At 43.2% G+C, this 22,253-nt stretch overlaps 1 protein-coding gene across 2 annotated transcripts in view; it reads right to left on the bottom strand.

Annotated features, from left to right (window-relative positions):
• wdr35 (WD repeat domain 35) overlaps positions 1 to 22,253 on the bottom strand; it is a 57,397-nt gene that overhangs the window by 30,972 nt on the left and 4,172 nt on the right. Inside the window, exons 6-13 of one of the 2 annotated variants that reach the window (XM_014205269.3) lie at positions 21,926 to 22,059; positions 21,587 to 21,752; positions 11,618 to 11,757; positions 11,146 to 11,271; positions 5,572 to 5,757; positions 4,581 to 4,616; positions 2,720 to 2,780; positions 1,693 to 1,837 (exon numbers count right to left, since the gene is read on the bottom strand). In XM_014205269.3, coding sequence (XP_014060744.1) covers positions 1,693 to 1,837; positions 2,720 to 2,780; positions 4,581 to 4,616; positions 5,572 to 5,757; positions 11,146 to 11,271; positions 11,618 to 11,757; positions 21,587 to 21,752; positions 21,926 to 22,059 — 994 coding nt within the window. The remainder of the gene's footprint in view (positions 1 to 1,692; positions 1,838 to 2,719; positions 2,781 to 4,580; positions 4,617 to 5,571; positions 5,758 to 11,145; positions 11,272 to 11,617; positions 11,758 to 21,586; positions 21,753 to 21,925; positions 22,060 to 22,253) is intronic. The other variant, XM_014205357.3, reaches the window with a different exon arrangement.

The following is a 22,253-nucleotide window of genomic DNA, read 5'->3' as shown; positions in this document are numbered from 1 at the left end:
TAAGATCTGGTGCAACCAATTACCTTCAGAAGTCACATAATTAGTTAGACTGCACACAGGTGGACTTTATTTAAGTGTCACATGATCTCAGTATATATACACACCTGTTCTGAAAGGCCCCAGAGTCTGCAACACCACTAATTAAGCGGCACCATGAAGACCAAGGAGCTATCCAAACAGGTCAGGGACAAAGTTGTGGAGAAGTACAGATCAGGGTTGGGTTATAAAAAAATATCAGAAATGTTGAACATCCCACAGAGCACCATTAAATCCATTATTAAAAAATGTAAAGAATATGGCACCACGACAAACCTGCCAAGAGAGGGCCGCCCACCAAAACTCACGGACCAGATAAGGAGAGGATTAATCAGAGGCAACAAAGAGACCAAAGATAACCCTGAAGGAACTGCAAAGCTCCACAGCGGAGATTGGAGTATCTGTCCATAGGACCACTTTAAGCACTACACTCCACAGAGCTGGGCTTTACAGAAGAGTGGCCAGAAAAAAAGCCATTGCTTAAAGAAAAAAATGCATGTGGGAGACTCCCCAAACATATGGAAGAAGGTACTCTGGTCAAGTGAGACCAAAATGTAGCTTTTTGGCCATCAATGAAAACGATATGTCTGGCGCAAACTCAACACCTCATCACCCCGAGAACACTATCCCACAGTGAAGCATGGTGGTGGCAGCATCATGCTATGGGGATGTTTTTCATCGGCAGGGACTGGGAAACTGGTCAGAATTGAAGGAATGATGGATGGCACTAAATACAGGGAAATTCTTGAGGGACACCTGTTTCAGTTTTCCAGAGATTTGAGACTGGGACGGAGGTTCACCTTCCAGCAATGACCCTAAGCATACTGCTAAAGCAACACTCGAGTTGTTTAAAGGGAAACATTTAAATGTCTTTGATTGGCCTAGTCAAAGCCCAGACCTCAATCCAATTGAGAATCTGTGGTATGACTTAAAGATTGCTGTACCCGCGGAACCCATCCAACTTGAAGGAGCTAGAGCAGTTTTGCCTTGAAGAATGCGCAAAAATCCCAGTGGCTAGATGTGCCAAGCTTATTGTGTAAATCATGTTGTGTAAATCAAATGATATAAACCCCTAAAAAAAATATATTTTAATTCCAGGTTGTAAAGCAACAAAATAGGAAAAATGCCAAGGGGGGGTGAATACTTTCGCAAGACACTGTATGTGTCTTTCAGAGGGGTTGGGATTAAGAAGAAGTCAGATTTTGGTTGGACCCTGTGTACAATTCACAAATAAAGTGATTTTCTACAGCTGCATTGCTTGCTGTTTGGGGTTTTAGGCTGGGTTCCTGTAGAGCATTTTGTGATATCAGCTGATGTAAGAAGGGCTTTATAAATACATTTGATTGATTGATCTTAATCTTAAACATCTTCTGAACCCCCAAAAATCTGCAAAACTCACTTGTTTCATGATATTAGTGCCACAGGCCAAATCAACAGTTCAGAATAACGTCAGGTCGAGGGGTGGTTCCGTTCAGTTTATTTGGTTTCATTCTGGATATTTTCTCATAAATGACAGAATATCTTATTCTGGTTTGTTGCTCTTGTGCAAGGTGTCTGAACTGTGCCACCTGGACTTTCTGGATAGAAACGGAATGAATAGAGCTGACATGATTCCCTATTCTATCCTCTGAACAGGCCGGTACCGGCAGCACTCACCTCTCCCTACCCTCCTTCCTGGTCCTGGACACCTGGTTGATCTCCATGGCAGTTAGCTTCTTAGCCACGCGGTACTGCCAGGTGTAGAAAGCCTCCTTGGACGCAGCGATCACATGGGTCTTAGTCATGGTCACGAACAGAGGATCTGTCGAGGTGATATGGTCCAAGGTTATTTCAGTAAACTAAGGACCCTAAATTCAATCAAAATCTGTAACCAGGGTCGTGTTCAGTGGGACACACCGGAGCAAAACGTAGCAACAGAAACCAAAAATGTAATTATATCGTTCATAAAATCAGTGATACAAGGAAAAACTTCACAGCTAAAATAATATTCTGACTAAATAAACAATTACATTATAATTTTCAGAAACAAAAACAGTGACAGGCACATTCTTTCAATGCAACACTCCAGGCCCACGAAGAGGTCTACTCAGGTCACAGTGAGGAAGATTTGCCACAAAGAGGAAGTATACATCCTTTACTGTTGATTCAGCATGCTCTGACACTTGGATCTCATTTAGGCTCTCCCAGCCCTCTCAGATGACAGACTTTGAACTGCCTCCGCTATGGTCTTGGGTAAACGTTTGGCCAGTAGCACAGACTTGGCTTGCAACGCGGCAGAGGGAATATTACAGAATGTGTAGGAGACCTATAGATGGGGGAATCTTCAGGGTGTATGTCATGAACAAGCCCATGAAAGGGAAGGATTGTTGGTGGGTAGAACCCCAGACGAGACAGCAGCTCTTTGAAAATGGGTGACAGATCAGCGGTAGGAAGTGTTGGGCTTTCTCATTCCAGAGGAATCTGGTACAAAGCCTGCCAAAGTGTTTAAAGTATTCACATAATCCAAAACGGCAAGGTGTCTCTCCACTGATGTGTACTTCTTGACATTTCTGACGTCTCCACTTTTGAAGTGTATTAGGGAAATTGAATGAAACTATCCTTGATACATTGTGAAACAACACACTGTTCCAGATTAATAAAACCTGCTTTAAACATATTCTCTTATCTTTCTAAAATCACTCACCAATGTCAATGTATTTTGAATCCAGTGGGGTCCCAATGGAGTTACAGAGAACCAGCACATACTGGAAAATAAGACAAAGTCATTCATTTCTTCAACAGTCATACAAAACTCAATCACCATCATATATGGTCAAATTCAGAGGGTGTATTTTACCATACAGGGTCATATTTAGAGGGATGTACATTACCATCCTGGGTTATATTTAGAGAGAGTGCACATTACCAGGGTCATATTTAGAGAGTGTACATTACCATACAGAATCATACTCAGAGGGTGTACATTACCATACAGGGTCATATTTAGAGGGTGTACATTACCATACAGGGTCATATTTAGAGGGTGTACATTGACATACAGGGTCATATTTAGAGAGTGCACATTACCAGGGTCATATTTAGAGAGTGTACATTACCATACAGAATCATACTCAGAGGGTGTACATTACCATACAGGGTCATATTTAGAGGGTGTACATTGACCACACAGGGTCATATTTAGAGGGTGTACATTACCATACAGGGTTATATTTAGAGGGTGTACATTACCACACAGGGTTATATTTAGAGGGTGTACATTACCACACAGGGTCATATCTAGAGGGTGTACATTACCACACAGGGTCATATTTAGAGGGTGTACATTACCACACAGGGTTATATTTAGAGGGTGTACATTACCACACAGGGTTATATTTAGAGGGTGTACATTGACATACAGGGTCATATTTAGAGAGTGCACATTACCAGGGTCATATTTAGAGAGTGTACATTACCATACAGAATCATACTCAGAGGGTGTACATTACCATACAGGGTCATATTTAGAGGGTGTACATTACCACACAGGGTCATATTTAGAGGGTGTACATTACCATACAGGGTTATATTTAGAGGGTGTACATTACCACACAGGGTTATATTTAGAGGGTGTACATTACCACACAGTGTCATATCTAGAGGGTGTACATTACCACACAGGGTCATATTTAGAGGGTGTACATTACCACACAGGGTTATATTTAGAGGGTGTACATTACCACACAGGGTCATATTTAGAGGGTGTACATTACCACACAGGGTCATACCTAGAGGGTGTACGTTACCACACAGGGTTATATTTAGAGGGTGTACATTACCACACAGGGTCATATTTAGAGGGTGTACATTACCACACAGGGTTATATTTAGAGGGTGTACATTACCACACAGGGTTATATTTAGAGGGTGTACATTACCACACAGGGTTATATTTAGAGGGTGTACATTACCACACAGGGTCATATTTAGAGGGTGTACATTACCACACAGGGTTATATTTAGAGGGTGTACATTACCACACAGGGTTATATTTAGAGGGTGTACATTACCACACAGGGTTATATTTAGAGGGTGTACATTACCACACAGGGTCATATTTAGAGGGTGTACATTACCACACAGGGTCATATTTAGAGGGTGTACATTACCACACAGGGTTATATTTAGAGGGTGTACATTACCACACAGGGTCATATTTAGAGGGTGTACATTACCACACAGGGTTATATTTAGAGGGTGTACATTACCACACAGGGTCATATTTAGAGGGTGTACATTGACATACAGGGTCATATTTAGAAGGTGTACATTACCACACAGGGTCATACCTAGAGGGTGTACATTACCACACAGGGTCATACCTAGAGGGTGTACATTACCACACAGGGTCATATTTAGAGGGTGTACATTACCACACAGGGTCATATTTAGAGGGTGTACATTACCACACAGGGTTATATTTAGATGGTGTACATTACCACACAGGGTCATACCTAGAGGGTGTACATTACCACACAGGGTCATATTTAGAGGGTGTACATTACCATGGCATTATTTCCCGACTCTACGTCAGCATCCTCCTTTGTGGCAGTGAATTTGAAAACAAGAGAAGGCAGAGAGATACTGACATGAGACTGATCAAGCTACAAGTTGTTTCTTACAGTACTTCCAAGTTCTACTTTCTCTTACTGCTCGTCAGATTTGAGTAACACTTTACTTGGAACTGTTAAACAGTTTGATGCTTTGAACATAATGTGGATGCCAAGTTCATTATGACGTGTCATTCAAGTAAAGTATTAGGCCTCTCCTATATCAACAACTACTCCCTTTGAAAATGTAGTCTTGATTCCATTCGACATAGTTGTTGTTAGTGCCTAGTGACCCGGCGAGGCTGCCAGTCCTTCTGCCTGTGTCAGTGTGTGTACCAGGTCAGTGTGTGTACCAGGTCAGTGTGTGTACATGTGTAACTTTTATTTATCTAGGCAAGTCAGTTAAGAACAAATTCGTATTTACAATGACGGCCTACACCGGCCAAACCCAGACGATGCTGGCCCAATTGTGCGCCGCTTTATGGGACTCTCAATCACAGCCGGTTGTGATACAGCCTGGATTCGAACCAGGGTGTCTGTAGTGACGCCTCTAGCACTGAGATGCAGTGCCTTAGACCGCTGTGCCACTCGGGAGCCCTGTACCAGTGTGTACCTGTGTATGTACCAGTGTGTGTGTACCTGTGGGTGTGTACCTGTACCAATGTGTGTACCAGACAGTGTGTGTACCAGTGTGTGTACCTGTGGATGTGGGTGTGTACCTGTACCAATGTGTGTACCAGACAGTGGGGTGTGTACCTGTGGATGTGTGTGTGTACCAGACAGTGTATGTACCAGTGTGTGTACCTGTGGGTGTGTGTGTGTGTGTGTGTGTGTGTGTGTGTGTGTGTGTGTGTGTGTGTGTGTGTGTGTGTGTGTGTGTGTGTGTGTGTGTGTGTGTGTGTGTGTGTGTGTGTGTACCAGACAGTGTATGTACCAGTGTGTGTACCTGTGGGTGTGTGTCATCTGCCTTGGTGGCCAGGATGCAGAAGTCTCCGGATGTGGTGATGGACATGAGGCTCTTGACGTACTTGATAAACTTCTCGTTGTTCTTGGTGTCCCAGAACACCACACAGTACTCCAGCCGGTCAGGCTTGGTGTAGGCATACACCACTGTGTTGGAGCAGTAGCCCCACTGTTAAGAGAGAGAGAGATGAGATGAAGAGGAAATCAGTGGTGTGTATTCATGAATGCCAATGGAAGCCAGGCTTTCCCCAAATACTTGACCAATAAAACAAATATATATATATATATATATATATATATATATATATATATATATATATATATATATATATATATTATTTTTTTTAAATGATCTTTCGTCTTTCTGTGTTTTCATAATTTCGCTGAATCTACAGTATCTCACCGTAGAAATCATACAAGAGAGGGAAACAGCACCTCTCTGTCTCAGTATGTGTAGCACATGTATCTGATGCTGTCTGGACAGTGAAATAGCATCTCTCTGTCTCAGTATGTGTAGACATGTATCTGATGCTGTCTGGACAGTGAAACAGCACCTCTCTGTCTCAGTATGTGTAGACCATGTATCTGATGCTGTCTGGACAGTGAAACAGCACCTCTCTGTCTCAGTAAGTGTAGATCATGTATCTGATGCTGTCTGGACAGTGAAACAGCACCTCTCTGTCTCAGTATGTGTAGACCATGTATCTGATGCTGTCTGGACAGTGAAACAGCACCTCTCTGTCTCAGTATGTGTAGACATGTATCTGATGCTGTCTGGACAGTGAAACAGCACCTCTCTGTCTCAGTATGTGTAGACCATGAATCTGATGCTGTCTGGACAGTGAAACAGCACCTCTCTGTCTCAGTATGTGTAGACATGTATCTGATGCTGTCTGGACAGTGAAACAGCACCTCTCTGTCTCAGTATGTGTAGACATGTATCTGATGCTGTCCGGACAGTGAAACAGCACCTCTCTGTCTCAGTATGTGTAGACCACGTATCTGATGCTGTCTGGACAGTGAAACAGCACCTCTCTGTCTCAGTATGTGTAGACATGTATCTGATGCTGTCTGGACAGTGAAACAGCACCTCTCTGTCTCAGTATGTGTAGACCACGTATCTGATGCTGTCTGGACAAAAAGAGTATGACATGTTGCCGTCATAACATTTGATTGATGCCAGCAAGCATTTGACCTCTCTTGACAACGAAATAAATAAACAATTAGCCAATTAGCTCAACTGTGGTTAGTCCTGGTTCTTCAAAACACCCCCGAGTGAGGCTATTTTGGATTTGGAGTCACACCCACTGTAGGAGCCAAATAGATCATATTGTATATTTGCATGTTTCCAATTCATGATCCATTCCTGTTGTATGTGTGTTTGCCATTGATCCCCTGTCAAGTCTGTGTACCCCTTCTTCAGGCCAATGGAGAATACAGTTAAAAGGCATACCTGCTCCAAGGCCTACTGGGAGTGCCCTGAATGGCAGCACAGTCTTTTGACCATACAAGACCACGTTATCCATGCTGTTTGTTTCTTTCGTTTAATGATCACAATTTGTTTTGGTAGAATTCTATAAATGTTTTGTATCCAGAAGAACAACAAATAGATGTATTATTATTTTCAACTTGAATCAAACTCTGGACATTGGATATGTCTGCGTCAAGACGAACATTTCACCACTCTCCATTGTGGCTAAAGGATCAGAACAGAAATTGTATTGGGACAATTGTATTGGACAATTTAACCACTACACCAACCAAATCACATCAAAAGCAAAACGTAATTGTTTCTGGTGTGCTCGTGTTGATGTCCTGCAGTAGCTAGCTAGCTAAATCGTCCCTTTCCTAAGCCATGTACGGAGATGGGGATTTGGACTTAATTCTCCATACAGGCCAATGATTCTAAAGGTGATTCTGATCTAACTATAAATTAATATATTGTGCCACTGGCCTGAGACGATTGAAGTTCAATATTTAGCCTGGTAGACTGACGTTAACTAGCTAGTTAACTTAGCTGGTTCATTGTTACCCATGCAAGGAAGCTAGGCTCGTAGGCATTTTATCCAGGGAGCCTATCACAACAAAAAGTAAAAGCGTGTACTACTGTATGACATTCAGATGAGTTTAGACGAGAGTGACTTTATGACCTAAATTATCCTATTTACACTTTGTAGTCAAGTTTGTAGTCAACTAGAATAACTTTTTCCTGACTCATATCGATGCCACATAGCCCATTTTCAAAGGGATTCGTTGCTTTTTAAAGGCAGTCACTCTTTAACCTGGGGCAGCAGGTAGCTTAGTGGTTATAGCGTTGGGTCAGTAACAGAAAGGTTGCTGGATCGAATCTCCTAGCTGACAAGGTAAAACTCTGTCGTTCTGCCCCTGAACAAGGTCGTTAACCCACTGTTCCCCAGTAGGCCGTCATTGTAAATAACAATTTGTTCTTAACTGACTTGCCTGGTTAAATAAAGGTTAAATAAAGGATAACATGTTTGAAGTTGAAATGGTGATGGAGGTAGTGCTCCTGTTGTCTTTGTGCTGACTTGCAATAACTGTCTGGGGTTGTAAATCAATTGTTTAGTACTGTGGGAAACATTAACTGTGGGAGACATTAACTTGCTTGACCATGCTGCTGGTCATGTAACTGTTTGTTACATGCTATGGGTGCTATGTGGACTTCACAGGACTCTCAGGTTTTGTGATGAAACAAATGTATATGTGGTTGAATTTATTCTGCCGCTGTGTAACTGTTGTCTTTTTGTTGTCTCGGCTTTATTGTATATCACGGTAGCGTATTAACGAACGGGTTATAGAACAAACAACAGAATTATCACAACACAGGTTGCAATATGGCTTGGCTTCCCCAGTGATTGTACCCATGCACTGCTACTGGACAGAATGAAAGCATTTTTTCTTTTTTTTTAAATACTACAGTAGGTATAGTAAGTACTGCTACAACAGAGCTGTGTCATCTCTGCTAGTGTTCATTTTGTTATTATCTTTAACTCAGGGGTCTCTAACAGGTCGATAGCTACCAGTAGCTCGCAGACCACCTATGAGTAGCTCCCCAAACAATTCTGAAAGTACATGTAATTTTCACTTGTTCTACCGCAAACTGTCATAAACAAATCTCAAAAGTATCAGACACTGCAAGCTCTCAGCTACTATCTAATCAACACAACATTATCCCACCCCTGGTTAGCAACTATTGGCTTAAAAAGCGAAACCTAATACAATATTTTCCAATTCTTTTCCAGCAATATTTCCCATTTCTGTCTGTGTGGTGTGGGCGTTTCTCTATCATTCTGTGTGTAAACTGTTGTGTTTGGCTAGAGGTGTTCCTGTAAAATTGTATTTCATTTTCATTTTACCTTTATTTAACTAGGCAAGTTAGTTAAGAACAAATTCTTATTTTCAATGACAGCCTAGGAACAGTGGGTGAACTGCCTTGTTCAGGGGCAGAATGACAGATTTGTACCTTGTCAGCTTGGGGATTTGAACTTGCAACCTTTCGGTTACTAGCCCAACGCTCTAACTAGGCTGCCCTGCCGCTCCCCAAAAGCCCACCGGATTGATGCAAATAATCATGATATGATTCTGACGTGAAGGCTTTTTTTTGTAGCTAACATTTAACCTGTTAGGGCTAGGGGGCAGTATTGACACAGCCGGATAAAAAACGTACCCGATTTAATCTGGTTACTACTCCTGCCCAGTAACTAGAATATGCATATAATTATTGGCTTTGGATAGAAAACACCCTAAAGTTTCTAAAACGTTTTGAATGGTGTCTGTGAGTATAACAGAACTCAAATGGCAGGCCAAAACCTGAGAAGATTCCATGCAGGAAGTGGCCTGTCTGACAAGGTGTGTTTTATCTTAGCTCTTTTTATTGAAGACTGAGGATCTTTGCAATAACGTGACACTTCCTACGGCTCCCATAGGCTCTCAGAGCCCGGGAAAAAGCTGAAGGATATCGAGGCAGCCTCTGGCTGAAACACATTATCGCTTTTGGCAAGTGGCCGCTCAGAGTACTATGGGCTTAGGTGCGTGCCCGAGTCGACCGAATGCTTTCTTTTCTTTTGTCTGTTTACCTAAACGCAGATTCCCGGTCGGAATATTATCGCTTTTTTATGAGAAAAATGGCAGAAAAATTGATTTTAAACAGCGGTTGACATGCTTCGAAGTACGGTAATGGAATATTTAGAAATCTTTTGTCACGAATTGCGCCATGCTCGTAACCCTTATTTACCCTTTCGGATAGTGTCTTGAACGCACGAACAAAACGCCGCTGTTTGGATATAACGATGGATTATTTTGGACCAAACCAACATTTGTTATTGAAGTAGAAGTCCTGGGAGTGCATTCTGACGAAGACAGCAAAGGTAATAACATTTTTCTTATAGTAAATCTGACTTTGATGAGTGCTAAACTTGCTGGGTGTCTAAATAGCTAGCCCTGTGATGCCGGGCTATCTACTGAGAATATTGCAAAATGTGCTTTCACCAAAAAGCTATTTTAAAATCGGACATATCGAGTGCATAGAGGAGTTCTGTATCTATAATTCTTAAAATAATTGTTATGCTTTTTGTGAACGTTTATCGTGAGTAATTTAGTAAATTCATCGGCAGTGTTCGGTGGGAATGCTAGTCACATGCTAGTCACATGCTAATGTAAAAAGCTGGTTTTTGATATAAATATGAACTTGATTGAACAAAACATGCATGTATTGTATAACATAATGTCCTAGGGTTGTCATCTGATGAAGATCATCAAAGGTTAGTGCTACATTTAGCTGTGGTTTGGGTTTATGTGACATTATATGCTAGCTTGAAAAATGGGTGTCTGATTATTTCTGGCTGGGTACTCTGCTGACATAATCTAATGTTTTGCTTTCGTTGTAAAGCCTTTTTGAAATCGGACAGTGTGGTCAGATTAACGAGAGTCTTATCTTTAAAATGGTGTAAAATAGTCATATGTTTGAAAAATTGAAGGTTTTGCATTTCTAAGGTATTTGAATAACGCGCCACGGGATTACACTGGCTGTTGAGTAGAGGTTAATTGAGAAGGTTTTCAGGAAAGCCTTTCCATCTACCAGAAGACATTATCATTAGATAGCAGATTAGATAGCAGTATGAGGGCTACGAGCACACCGCTAACACATTCTCATGACATGACGTTGCTTCCTCAATTGTATCAAATACTAAATCACTGATGCATTCTGTTCATGTATTACGAGAAACTAAATAAAATGTTGCAATAAGTTGAATAAATGTTTTAAACAGCCACACTATGTTCTAAGCATCAAACTGTTTAACCTTCGAATTCTGTTTTAATGTCTGTATTCCGTGATTCCGTATGCATTCTCCGCATCGCGGATTTTATAGGGCCCTAAATGGCCCTACCTCGCACACTAAAATCATTTTCATTTCATATTAATCTCCATTTACAAATAGCTTGTGTTAACAGTTTTTAAACACAGAGAATTTAACCAAAGTACAAGAAACCCTGTTACCCCTTCAAGTGGAGCCGATTATTCCCCAGATGATTGTTTTACCTTGTAATCAGGCCTTATGTTGGCAAAGTAAATGTAGGAGTCCACAGCCAGTCCAATCCTCAGTCCTCCCCCTTCCCAAGCAACCTCTGTCATCTGCTTGCCAGGTACCTTCAAAGTTCGCAAATGCTATGCAAAAGGGAGTAAAAATTGCTTTGGTCAAATGCCATATAGCCTAATGACAATATAGTGTACTCTGTAGGGGCCGAATCCTAACTGGAGATATATGCAACTGGAGTCACATAAAATCCTTTTGACATCAATGCCGATCTGCCACAACTTTGTATTCATACAACTTATTACATAACTTTTCATTTACACAAACTTCATTTATTTCGGTTAGTATCATTCAGTCTAACTCAGAAAGCCGGTTGACTGAAACTAAAAACAAGTCATGTTTTGCCTGCAACTTTCCACATTGACAGGGAACATCTGAAAGCTATGCTATGAGTCTGAGATGTCCTGGCTCTCTCACCTCTCCGAATGGGGTGTAGAACTGCACCACGTTGACCTCCTTCTCCATGCCCCTCAGGGAGCCTGCCACAGCCAGCACGCTGCCACACTGGTTCCACTGGATACTGGCCACGTTCATCAGTGTGTCTATGAACACTGGGCCTGGAGATGGACATGAGAAAGGGTTACAAGGAAGGGGAATTGGCAGTGGAGCAAGGACCATCATTGTCATTATCACGATATTACCCCAAACTTACTCAAATATAACCAACTTAGCCAGGGGTTTCCGCCCAGCAGGCAAAACTGATTGCAATGATGTTAAAATGAAAACATGTAAATATCTCTTTTACAGTTTAGACCTTGAGATTCTGGCATAATTTGGCGATAAGTCATTACAGCAGATATTTAACTGTCAAGGATTGTGCAATCTCCACAAAGCTCCATTTTCTCCCGCCGCATTCCACCCCTCCCCATTCCCCTTTCTAACTCCCCATTCCACCCCTTACCCATTCCCCTTTCTAACTCCCCATTCCACCCCCTCCCCATTCCCCTTTCTAACTCCCCATTCCACCCCTCCCCATTCCCCTTTCTAACTCCCCATTCCACCCCCTACTCATTCCCCTTTCTAACTCCCCATTCCACCCCCTCCCCATTTCTAACTCCCCATTCCACTCCCTCCCCATTTCTAATTCCCCATTCCACCTCCTCCCCATTCCCCTTTCTAACTCCCCATTCCACCCCCTACTCATTCCCCTTTCTAACTCCCCATTCCACACCTCCCCATTCCCCATTCTAACTCCCCATTCCCCTTTCTAATTCCCCATTCCACCTCCTCCCCATTCCCCTTTCTAACTCCCCATTCCACCCCCTCCCCATTCCCCTTTCTAACTCCCCATTCCACCTCCTCCCCATTCCCCTTTCTAATTCCCCATTCCACCTCCTCCCCATTCCCCTTTCTAACTCCCCATTCCACCCCCTCCCCATACCCCTTTCTAACTCCCCATTCCACCTCCTCCCCATTCCCCATTTCTAACTCCCCATTCCACCCCCTCCCCATTCCCCTTTCTAACTCCCCATTCCACCTCCTCCCCATTCCCCTTTCTAACTCCCCATTCCACCCCCTACTCATTCCCCTTTCTAACTCCCCATTCCCCTTTCTAACTCCCCATTCCACCTCCTCCCCATTCCCCATTTCTAACTCCCCATTCCAACCCCTCCCCCTCCCCATTTCTAACTCCCCATTCCACCCCTCCCCATTCCCCTTTCTAACTCCCCATTCCACCCCCTCCCCATTTCTAACTCCCCATTCCACTCTCTCCCCATCCCCCTTTCTAACTCCCCATTCCACTCCCTCCCCATTTCTAACTCCCCATTCCACCCCCTCCCCATTCCCCATTCTAACTCCCCATTCCAACCCCTCCCCCTCCCCATTTCTAACTCCCCATTCCACCCCCTCCCCCTCCCCATTTCTAACTCCCCATTCCACCCCCTCCCCATTCCCCTTTCTAACTCCCCATTCCACCCCCTCCCCATTCCCCTTTCTAACTCCCCATTCCACCCCATCTTTTCAGCCTCCTGAGGGGGAAGAGGCATTGTCGTGCCTTCTTCACGACTGTGTTGGTGTGTGTAGACCATGCTAATTCCTTAATGATGTGGAACTTAAAGTTCTCAAACCGCTCTACTGCGGCTTTGTCGATTGGGGCGTGCTCGGCCCTCCATTTACTGTAGTCCACGATCAGCTCCTTTGTCTTGCTGACGTTGAGGGAGAGGTTGTTGTCCTGGCACCACAATGCCATGTACCACTGACCTCCTCCCTATTGGCTGTCTCATCGTCGTCGGGGATCAGGTCTACCTGATCGTACATATTCGCTTATACATGCAGGCAAGGGTGATCAGGGAGTAAAGGAGGGGACTAAGCACACACCCCTAAGGGGCCCCCGTGTTGCGGGTCAGCGTGGCGGATGTGTTGCTGCTTGCCCTCACCACCTGGGGGCGGCCCATCAGGAAGTCCAGGATCCAGTTGCAGAAGTAGGTATTTGGTCCCAGGGTCCTGAGCTTAGTGATAAACTTGGAGGGAACTATGGTGTTGAACGCTGAGCTGTAGTCAATGAACAGCATTCTCACATAGATGTTCCTCTTATCATGGTGGGAGAAGGCAGTGTGGAGCGTTGGGGCGTTAAGCGAATTGGAGTGGATCCAGGGTGTCTAGGATGATGGTGTTGATGTGAGCCATGACCAGCCTTTCAAAGCATTTCATGGCTACAGATGTGAGTACTACGGGGCAATTTAGACAGGTTACCTTGGCGTTCTTGGGCACAGTGACTATGGTGGTCTGCTTAAAACATGTAGGTGTTATAGACTGGGTCAGGGAGAGATTGAAAATGTCAGTGAAGACACTTCCCAGCTGGTCAGAACATGCTCAGAGTACGCGTCCTGGTAATCCATCTGGCCCTGCGGCTTTCTGAATGTTAACCTGTTTAAACGTCTTGCTCACATCGGCTATGGAGAGCGAGATCACACAGCTGTCCGGAACAACTGGTGCTTTCATGCATGGTTCAGTGTTGCTTGCCTTGATGTGAGCATAGAAGGTATTTAGCTTGTCTGGTAGGCTCGTGTCACTGGGCAGCTCATGGCAGGGTTTTCCTTTGTAATCCATGATAGTTTGCAAGCCCTGCCACATCTGACGAGCATCAGAGCCGGTGTAGTAGTACTCCATCTTAGTCCTGTATTGACACTTTTCCTGTTTGATGATTTGTCGGAGGTCGCAGCGAGATTTTTTTATAAGTGCCCGCATTATTGTCCCGCTCCTTGATAGCGACAGCCTTTAACTCAGTTTGGATGTTGCATGTAATCCACGGCTTCTGATTGGGATATGTACGTGCAGTCACTGTGAGGACAACGTCATCAATTCACTTATTAATGAAGCCGGTGACTGATTCATCCCGGAACATATTCCAGTCTGTGCTGGCGAAACAGTCCTACCAGTCACTCACATTTTTTTACCAGCCAAAATATTTTTGGGGATGCAAAAATTACACCAACAAACTACAAAGAAACAGATGAGCATGCTTTGTAATGTTTCTAAAACAATACATGTATTACTACTAGTAAGAAGTAACTAATGTGGTATATTGAATGATGACATTTTTATTACCAAAAATATCACAGATGAGACAAAAAATGTCACCTGCCCCTTTAATAAGGGCGGGAGGTTACCGTGGTAGCGTGTCTCAAGTCATGTTTGTGCCTATGAGATTGAGTCTGACTAGTAGAAGCGTGGTCTTCTCTTCCCTAGCAGTTGAAACTTAAACATAGAAAAACAACCTAGCTTGTATCAATGTAAATTGCCAAGAAACACAAGGACAAAGTCTCTTTTCAGTAGACTTTAGTTTCAAGTAAATTAGACCAACTTCTATGCCTGCTCTTCTAAAAATGTTTCTTTCACTCAGCTCTTCACGTGCGCAAAAAACCCAGCCAGGCAGTGTTGCAGCACGAGGTGAAATAGGCTATATAGGACTCATAGTTCTTTGACTTTGTGTGATTAATTTATCAGCTTTGAAACAAAACAGCTACCACATATGCTGAGCACAAATTAGCTGCTTTTCCTTCTCTCTGAGGTCCAACTCATCCCAAACCATCTAAATTGGGTTGAGGTCACGTGATTTTGGAGGCCAGGTTATCTGATGCAGCACTCAATCACTCTCCATCTTGGTCAAATAGCCCTTACACTGCCTGGAGGTGTGTAGGGTCATTGTCCTGTTGAAAAACAAATCATAGTCCCACTAAGTGCAAACCAGATGGGATGGTGTATCGCTGCTTTACTGGTCACACCTCCTCCTCCATGCTTCACTGTGGAAACCACACATGTGGAGATCATCCATTCACCTACTCTGCATCTCACAAAGACATGGCGGTTGGAACCGAAAATCTCAAAATTTGGACTCATCAGACCAAAGGACAGATTTCCACCGGTCTAATGTCAATTGCTCGTGTTTCTTGGCCGAAGCGAGGCTCTTCTTCTTATTGGTGTCCTTTAGTAGTGGTTTCTTTGCAGCAATTCGACCATGAAGGCCTGATTCATGCAGACTACACTGAACAGTTGATGTTGAGATATGTCTGTTACTTGTACCCACAAAACACCAGTCTCAACGTCAATAGTGAAGAGGTGACTCCGGGATGCTGGCCTACTAGGCAAAGTTCAGTGTCTGTGTTCTTTTGCCCATCTTAATCTTTTCTTTTTATTGGCCAGTCTGAGATATGGCTTTTTCTTTTTTTCTTCCGGAGTCACCTCTTCACTGTTGACGTTGAGACTGGTGTTTTGTGGGTACAATTTAATGAAGCTGCCAGATGAGGACTAGTGAGGCGTCTGTTTCTCAAACTAGACACTCTAATGTACTTGTCCTCTTGTTCATTTGTGCACCGGGGCCTCCCACTCCTCTTTCTATTCTGGTTAGAGCCAGTTTGCGCTGTTCTTTGAAGGGAGCACTGGTTGGGCCGACCAACCAGTGCTCCCGCACATTGGCTAACCGGGTTATCTGCATTGTGTCCCACCCACCACCCGCCAACCCCTTTTACGCTACTGCTACTCTCTGTTCATCATATATGCATAGTCACTTTAACCATATCTACATGTACATACTACCTCAATCAGCCTGACTAACCGGTGTCTGTATGTAGCCTCGCTACCTTTATAGCCTCGCAACTGTATATAGCCTGTCTTTTACTGTTGTTTTATTTCTTTACTTACCTATTGTTCACCTAATACCTTTTTTGCACTATTGGTTAGAGCCTGTAAGTAAGCATTTCACTGTAAGGTCTACACCTGTTGTATTCGGCGTACGTGACAAATAAACTTTGATTTGATTTAGTACACAGCGTTGTACGAGATCTTCAGTTTCTTGGCAATTTCTCGCATGGAATAGCCTTCATTTCTCAGAACAAGAATAGACTGACGAGTTTCAAAAGAAAGTTCTTTGTTTCTCGCCATTTTGAGCCTGTAATCGAACCCACAAATGCTGATGCTCCAGATACTCAACTAGTCTAAAGAAGGCCAGTTTTATTGCTTCCTTAATCAGAACAGTTTTCAGCTGAGCTAACATAATTGCAAAAGGGTTTTCTAATGATCAATTAGCCTTTTAAAATGATAAACTTGGATTAGCTAACACAACGTGCCTTTGGAACACAGGAGTGATGGTTGCTGTTAATGGGGCTCTGTACGCCTACGTAGATATTCCATAAAACATCTGCCATTTCCAGCTACAATAGTCATTTACAACATTAACCATATCTACACTGTATTTCTGATGAATTTGATGTTATCGTTAATGGACAAAAAATGACCTTTTCTTTCAAAAACAAGGACATATCTAAGTGACCCCAAACTTTTGAATGGCAGTGTATACACACACACACACACACACACACACACACACACACACACACACACACACACACACACACACACACACACACACACACACACAGCCTTATTCTAAAATTGATTAAATATAACATTTTCCTCATTAATCAACACACAATACCCCATAATGACAAAGGGTAAAACAGTTTTTTTGAACATTTTGCAAATGTATTAAAAATAAAAACTGAAACACCTTATTTACCTAAGTATTCAGACCCTGTGCTATGAGACTTGAAATTGAGCTCAGGTGCATCCTGTTTCCAGTGATCATCCTTGAGATGTTCCCACAACTTGATTGCAAAATTCAACTGATTGGACATGATTTGGCAAGGCACACACCTGTCTATATAAGGTCCAACAGTTGACAGTGCATGTCAGAGCAAAAACCAAGCCATGAGGTCGAAGGAATTGTCCGTAGAGCTCCGAGACAGGATTGTGTCGAGGCACAGAGCTGGGGAAGGGTACCAAAACATTTCTGCAGCATTGAAAGTCCCCAAGAACACAGTGGCCTCCATCATTCTTAAATGGAAGAAGTTTGGAACCAACAAGACTCTTCCTAGAGCTGGCCGACCGGCCAAAAAGTGCAATCAGGGGAGAAGGGCCCTGGTCAGGGAGGAGACCAAGAACCCAATGGTCACTCAGACAGAGCTCCAGAGTTCCTCTGTGGAGATGGGTGAACTTTCCAGAAGGACAACCATCTCTGCAGCACTCAGGTCTTTATGGTAGAGTGGCCAGACGGCAGCCACTCCTCAGTAAACGGCACATGACAGCCCACTTGGAGTTTGCCAAACGGCCCCTAAAGACTCTACAGACCATGAGAAACAAGATTCTCTGGTCTGATGAAACCAAGATTGAACTCCTTGGCCTGAATGCCAAGCGTCACATCTGGAGGAAACCTGGCACCATCCCTACGGTAAAGCATGGTGTTGGCAGCATCATGCTGTGGAGATGTTTTTCAGTGGCAGGGACTGGGAGACTAGTCAGAATTGAGGGAAAGATGAACGGAGCAAAGTACAGCGAGATCCTTGATGAAAACCTTCTCAGGACCTCAGACTGGGGTGACGGTTCACTTTCCAACAGGACAATGACCCTAACCAACCAAGACAACGCAGGAGTGGCTTCAAGACAAGGCTCTGAATGCAATTGAGTGGCCCAGCCAGAGCCCGGACTTGAACCCGATTGCACATCTCTGGAGAGACCTGAAAATAGCTGTGGAGCGACGCTCCCCAACCAACCTGACAGAGCTTGAGAGGATCTGCAGAGAAGAATGTGAGAATCCCCAAATACAGGTGTGCCAAGCTTGTAACGTCATACCCAAGAAGACTCTAAGCTGCAATCGCTGCCAAAGGTGCATCAAAAAAGAACTGAGTAATGGTTCTGAATACTTATGTAAATGTGATATTCTAGTTTTTTATTTTTAATACATTAGCAAAAAATTCTAAAAACCTGTTTTTGCTTTGTCATTATGAGGTATTGTGTGTAGATTGATGAGGGGGAAAAAACTATTGAATCCATTTTAGAACAAGACTGTAACGTAACAAAATGTGGAAAAAGTCAAGTGGTCTGAAAACTTTCCGAATGCACTGTATATAAACTCAGCAAAAAAAGAAACGGCCCTTTTCAGGACCCTGTCTTTCAAAGATAATTTGTAAAAATTCCAAATAACTTCACAGATCTTCCCTGTGGCTCAGTTGGTAGAGCATGGTGTTTCCAACGCCAGGGTTGTGGGTTCGATTCCCACGGGGGGCCAGTATGAGAAAAAAAAAAAAAAATACATTTATGAAATGTAATGTATGCATTCACTACTGTAAGTCACTCTGGATTAGAGTGTCTGCTAAACGACTAAAATGTAAATGTAAAATGTAAAGGGTTTAAACACCGTTTCCCATGGTTCATTGAACAAGCGTTCAATGAACCATAAACAATTAATGAACATGCACCTGTGGAATGGTCGTTAAGACGCTTACAGACGGTAGGCAATTAAGGTCACAGTTATGAAAACTTAGGACACTAAAGATGCCTTTCTACTGACTCTGAAAGACGCCCAGGGTCCCTGCTAATCTGCGTGAACGTGCCTTAGGCATTCTGCAAGGAGGCATGAGGACTGCAGATGTGGCCAGGGCAATAAATTGCAATGTCTGTACTGTGAGATGCTTAAGACAGCGAGACAGGACAGACAGCTGATCGTCCTCGCAGTGGCAGACCACGTGTAACAACACCTGCACAGGATCGGTACATCCGAACATCACACCTGCGGTACAGGACGGCAACAACAACTGCCCGAGTTACACCAGGAACGCACAATCCCTCCATCAGTGCTGAGAGAGGCTGTACTGAGGGCTTGTAGGCTTGTAAGGCAGGTCCTCACCAGGCAACAACGTCGCTGGACCAGACAGGACTAGCAAAAAGTGCTCTTCACTGACGAGTCGCGGTTTTGTCTCACCAGGGGTGATGGTCGGATTCGTGTTTATCTGCGAAGGAATGAGCGTTACACCGAGGCCTGTACTCTGGATCGAGGTGGAGGGTCCGTCATGGTCTGGGGCGGTGTGTCACAGCATCATCAGTCTGAGCTTGTTGTCATTGCAGGCAATCACAACGCTGTGCGTTACAGGGAAGACATCCTCCTCCCTAATGTGGTACCCTTCCTGCAGGCTCATCTTGACATGACCCTCCAGCATGACAATGCCACCAGCCATACTGCTCGTTCTGTGTGTGACTTCCTGCAAGACAGGAATGTTAGTGTTCTTCCATGGCCAGCGAAGAGCCCGGATCTCAATCCCATTGAGCACGTCTGGGACCTGTTGGATCGGAGAGTGAGGGCTAGGGCCACTCCCCCCAGAAATGTCCAGGAACTTGCAGGTGCCTTGGTGGAAGAGTGGGGTAACATATCACAACAAGAACTGGCAAATCTGGTGCAGTCCATGAGGAGGAGATGCACTGCAGTAGTTAATGCAGCTGGTGGCCAAACCTGATAGATACTGACTGTTAATTCTGATTTGGACCCCCCTTTGTTCAGGGACACATTATTCCATATCTGTTAGTGACATGTCTATGGAATTTGTTCAGTTTACGTCTCAATTGTTGAATCTTGTAATGTTAAAACAAATATTTACACATGTTAAGTTTGCTGAAAATAAACACAGTTGACAGTGAGAGGACGTTACTTTTCTTTGCTGAGTTTATATACATACAGTTGAAGTCGGAAGTTTACATACACCTTAGCCAAATACATTTAAACTCAGTTTTTCACAATTCCTGTCAATTAATCATAATAAGAATTCCCTGTTTTAGGCCAGTTAGAATCACAAATTTATTTTAAGAATGTGAAATGTCAGAATAATAGTAGAGAGAATGATTTATTTCAGCTTTAAATTCTTTCATCACATTCCCAATGGGTCAGAAGTTTACATACACACAATTAGTATTTGGTAGCATTGCCTTTAAATTGTTTAACTTGGGTCAAATGTTTTGGGTAGCCTTCCACAAACTTCCCACAATAAGTTGGGTGAATTTTGGCCCATTCCTCCTGACAGAGCTGGTGTAACTGAGTCAGGTTTGTAGGCCGCCTTGCTTGCACACACTTTTTCAGTTCTGCCCACAAATTTTCTATAGGATTGAGGACAGGGCTTTGTGATGGCCACTCCAATACCTTGACTTTGTTGTCCTTAAGCCATTTTGCCATAACTTTGGAAGTATGCTTGGGGTCATTGTCCTTTTGGAAGACCCAAGGTCCTTTGCTGTTGTTCTGGGATTGATTTGCACTTTTCGCACCAAAGTACGTTCATCTCTAGGAGACAGAACGCGTCTCCTTCCTGAGCGGTATGACGGCTGTGTGGTCCCATGGTGTTTATACTTGCGTACTATTGTTTGTACAGATGAACGTGATACCTTCAGCCGTTTGGAAATTGCTCCCAAGGTAGACCTTGAAATACATCCACAGGTACCCCTCCAATTGACTCAAATGATGTCAATTAGCCTATCAGAAGCTTCTAAAGCCATGACATCATTTTTCAAGCTGTTTAAAGGCACAGTCAACTTAGTGTATGTAAACTTCTGACCCACTGGAATTGTGATACAGTGAATTATAAGTGAAATAATCTGTCTGTAAACAATTGTTGGAAAAATTACTTGTGTCATGCACAAAGTAGATGTCCTAACCGACTTACCAAAACTATAGTTTGTTAACAAGAAATTTGTGGAGTGGTTGAAAAATTAGTTTTAATGACTCCAACCTAAGTGTTTGTAAACTTCCGACTTCAACTGTACATAGACACATACATATACCTATTTTTTTACATTTCATTTATTTATTATATTCTCCTTTATTATTTTCCACTAACTTAACCACCCTTCTATTAATTGGAACAAACTAATGAACAACAACATCCAGGCTTCTACTTCCAGCTTATACATACAATATACATTTTATGGACACAATCTATTTTACAATAGTTCTACTTTGTCCTTCCTCAACCTCACCCATCTTTTTCTGATGTCCATCCAGTTTGATTTCTATTTGCAATATATTTTTAACTGTGCTGTTTCACATAAGTTCTGAACCAATTCACTCACTTTCATCACTCTCGTATCGCATGACCTGACACCGTCCGTTATCGAAGCAGATGGCCAGGCAGGGGCAGTCTGGCTCCACGTAGCCCTCTGACCCTGCGTACCAGTGGATCCCTGCGATACTGATGGCTCCAGTCACGTTATGCAGACAACTGACCGTCATCTTCATCTGCAACATAATGATTATCTCTAAGTCTCCTAGAACTAAGTTATCCACTCTTCAGAAGTTGCATTAAACACTCTAAAACAATTGAAACGTGCACCTTTACTAAGTGTACAAAAAGCGCTATCCATCGTTACTTTTGGGGTGTTGCTATCTTTTTCAAAGGCTACCAGACTTACAATGAAGTTTCCCTGATTGTCGTAGATGTGGATTTCCCCATTGGCCATCCCAAAAAGGAGGATCTTGCTATCTGGTGACCAGGCCACGTGAGCGAGCTGAATTCCCTTGAGCTCTTTCCCCCAGATTCGGTTACCTAAAAAGACAAAACCCATCCATTATAAAACAACCATGTGCCATATTCGTCATGATGCTTTTCTCATTACCATTATACTTTCCAATGGGTGTGAGAAATCAATAGCAATGCAATGACAACTTGTTCTAACTGTTAAAACTGAAATAACCCGATGGACCCAGTGTATGAATTAGAAAAACAATTCTTAGGTCATC

Source organism: Salmo salar, chromosome 01, assembly GCF_965601325.2.
Source record: "Salmo salar chromosome 01, fSalSal1, whole genome shotgun sequence".
Lineage (NCBI taxonomy): Eukaryota > Metazoa > Chordata > Actinopteri > Salmoniformes > Salmonidae > Salmo > Salmo salar.
The sequence above is the reverse complement of the archived record's forward strand: the minus strand, read 5'-3'. Positions and strand labels throughout refer to the sequence as shown.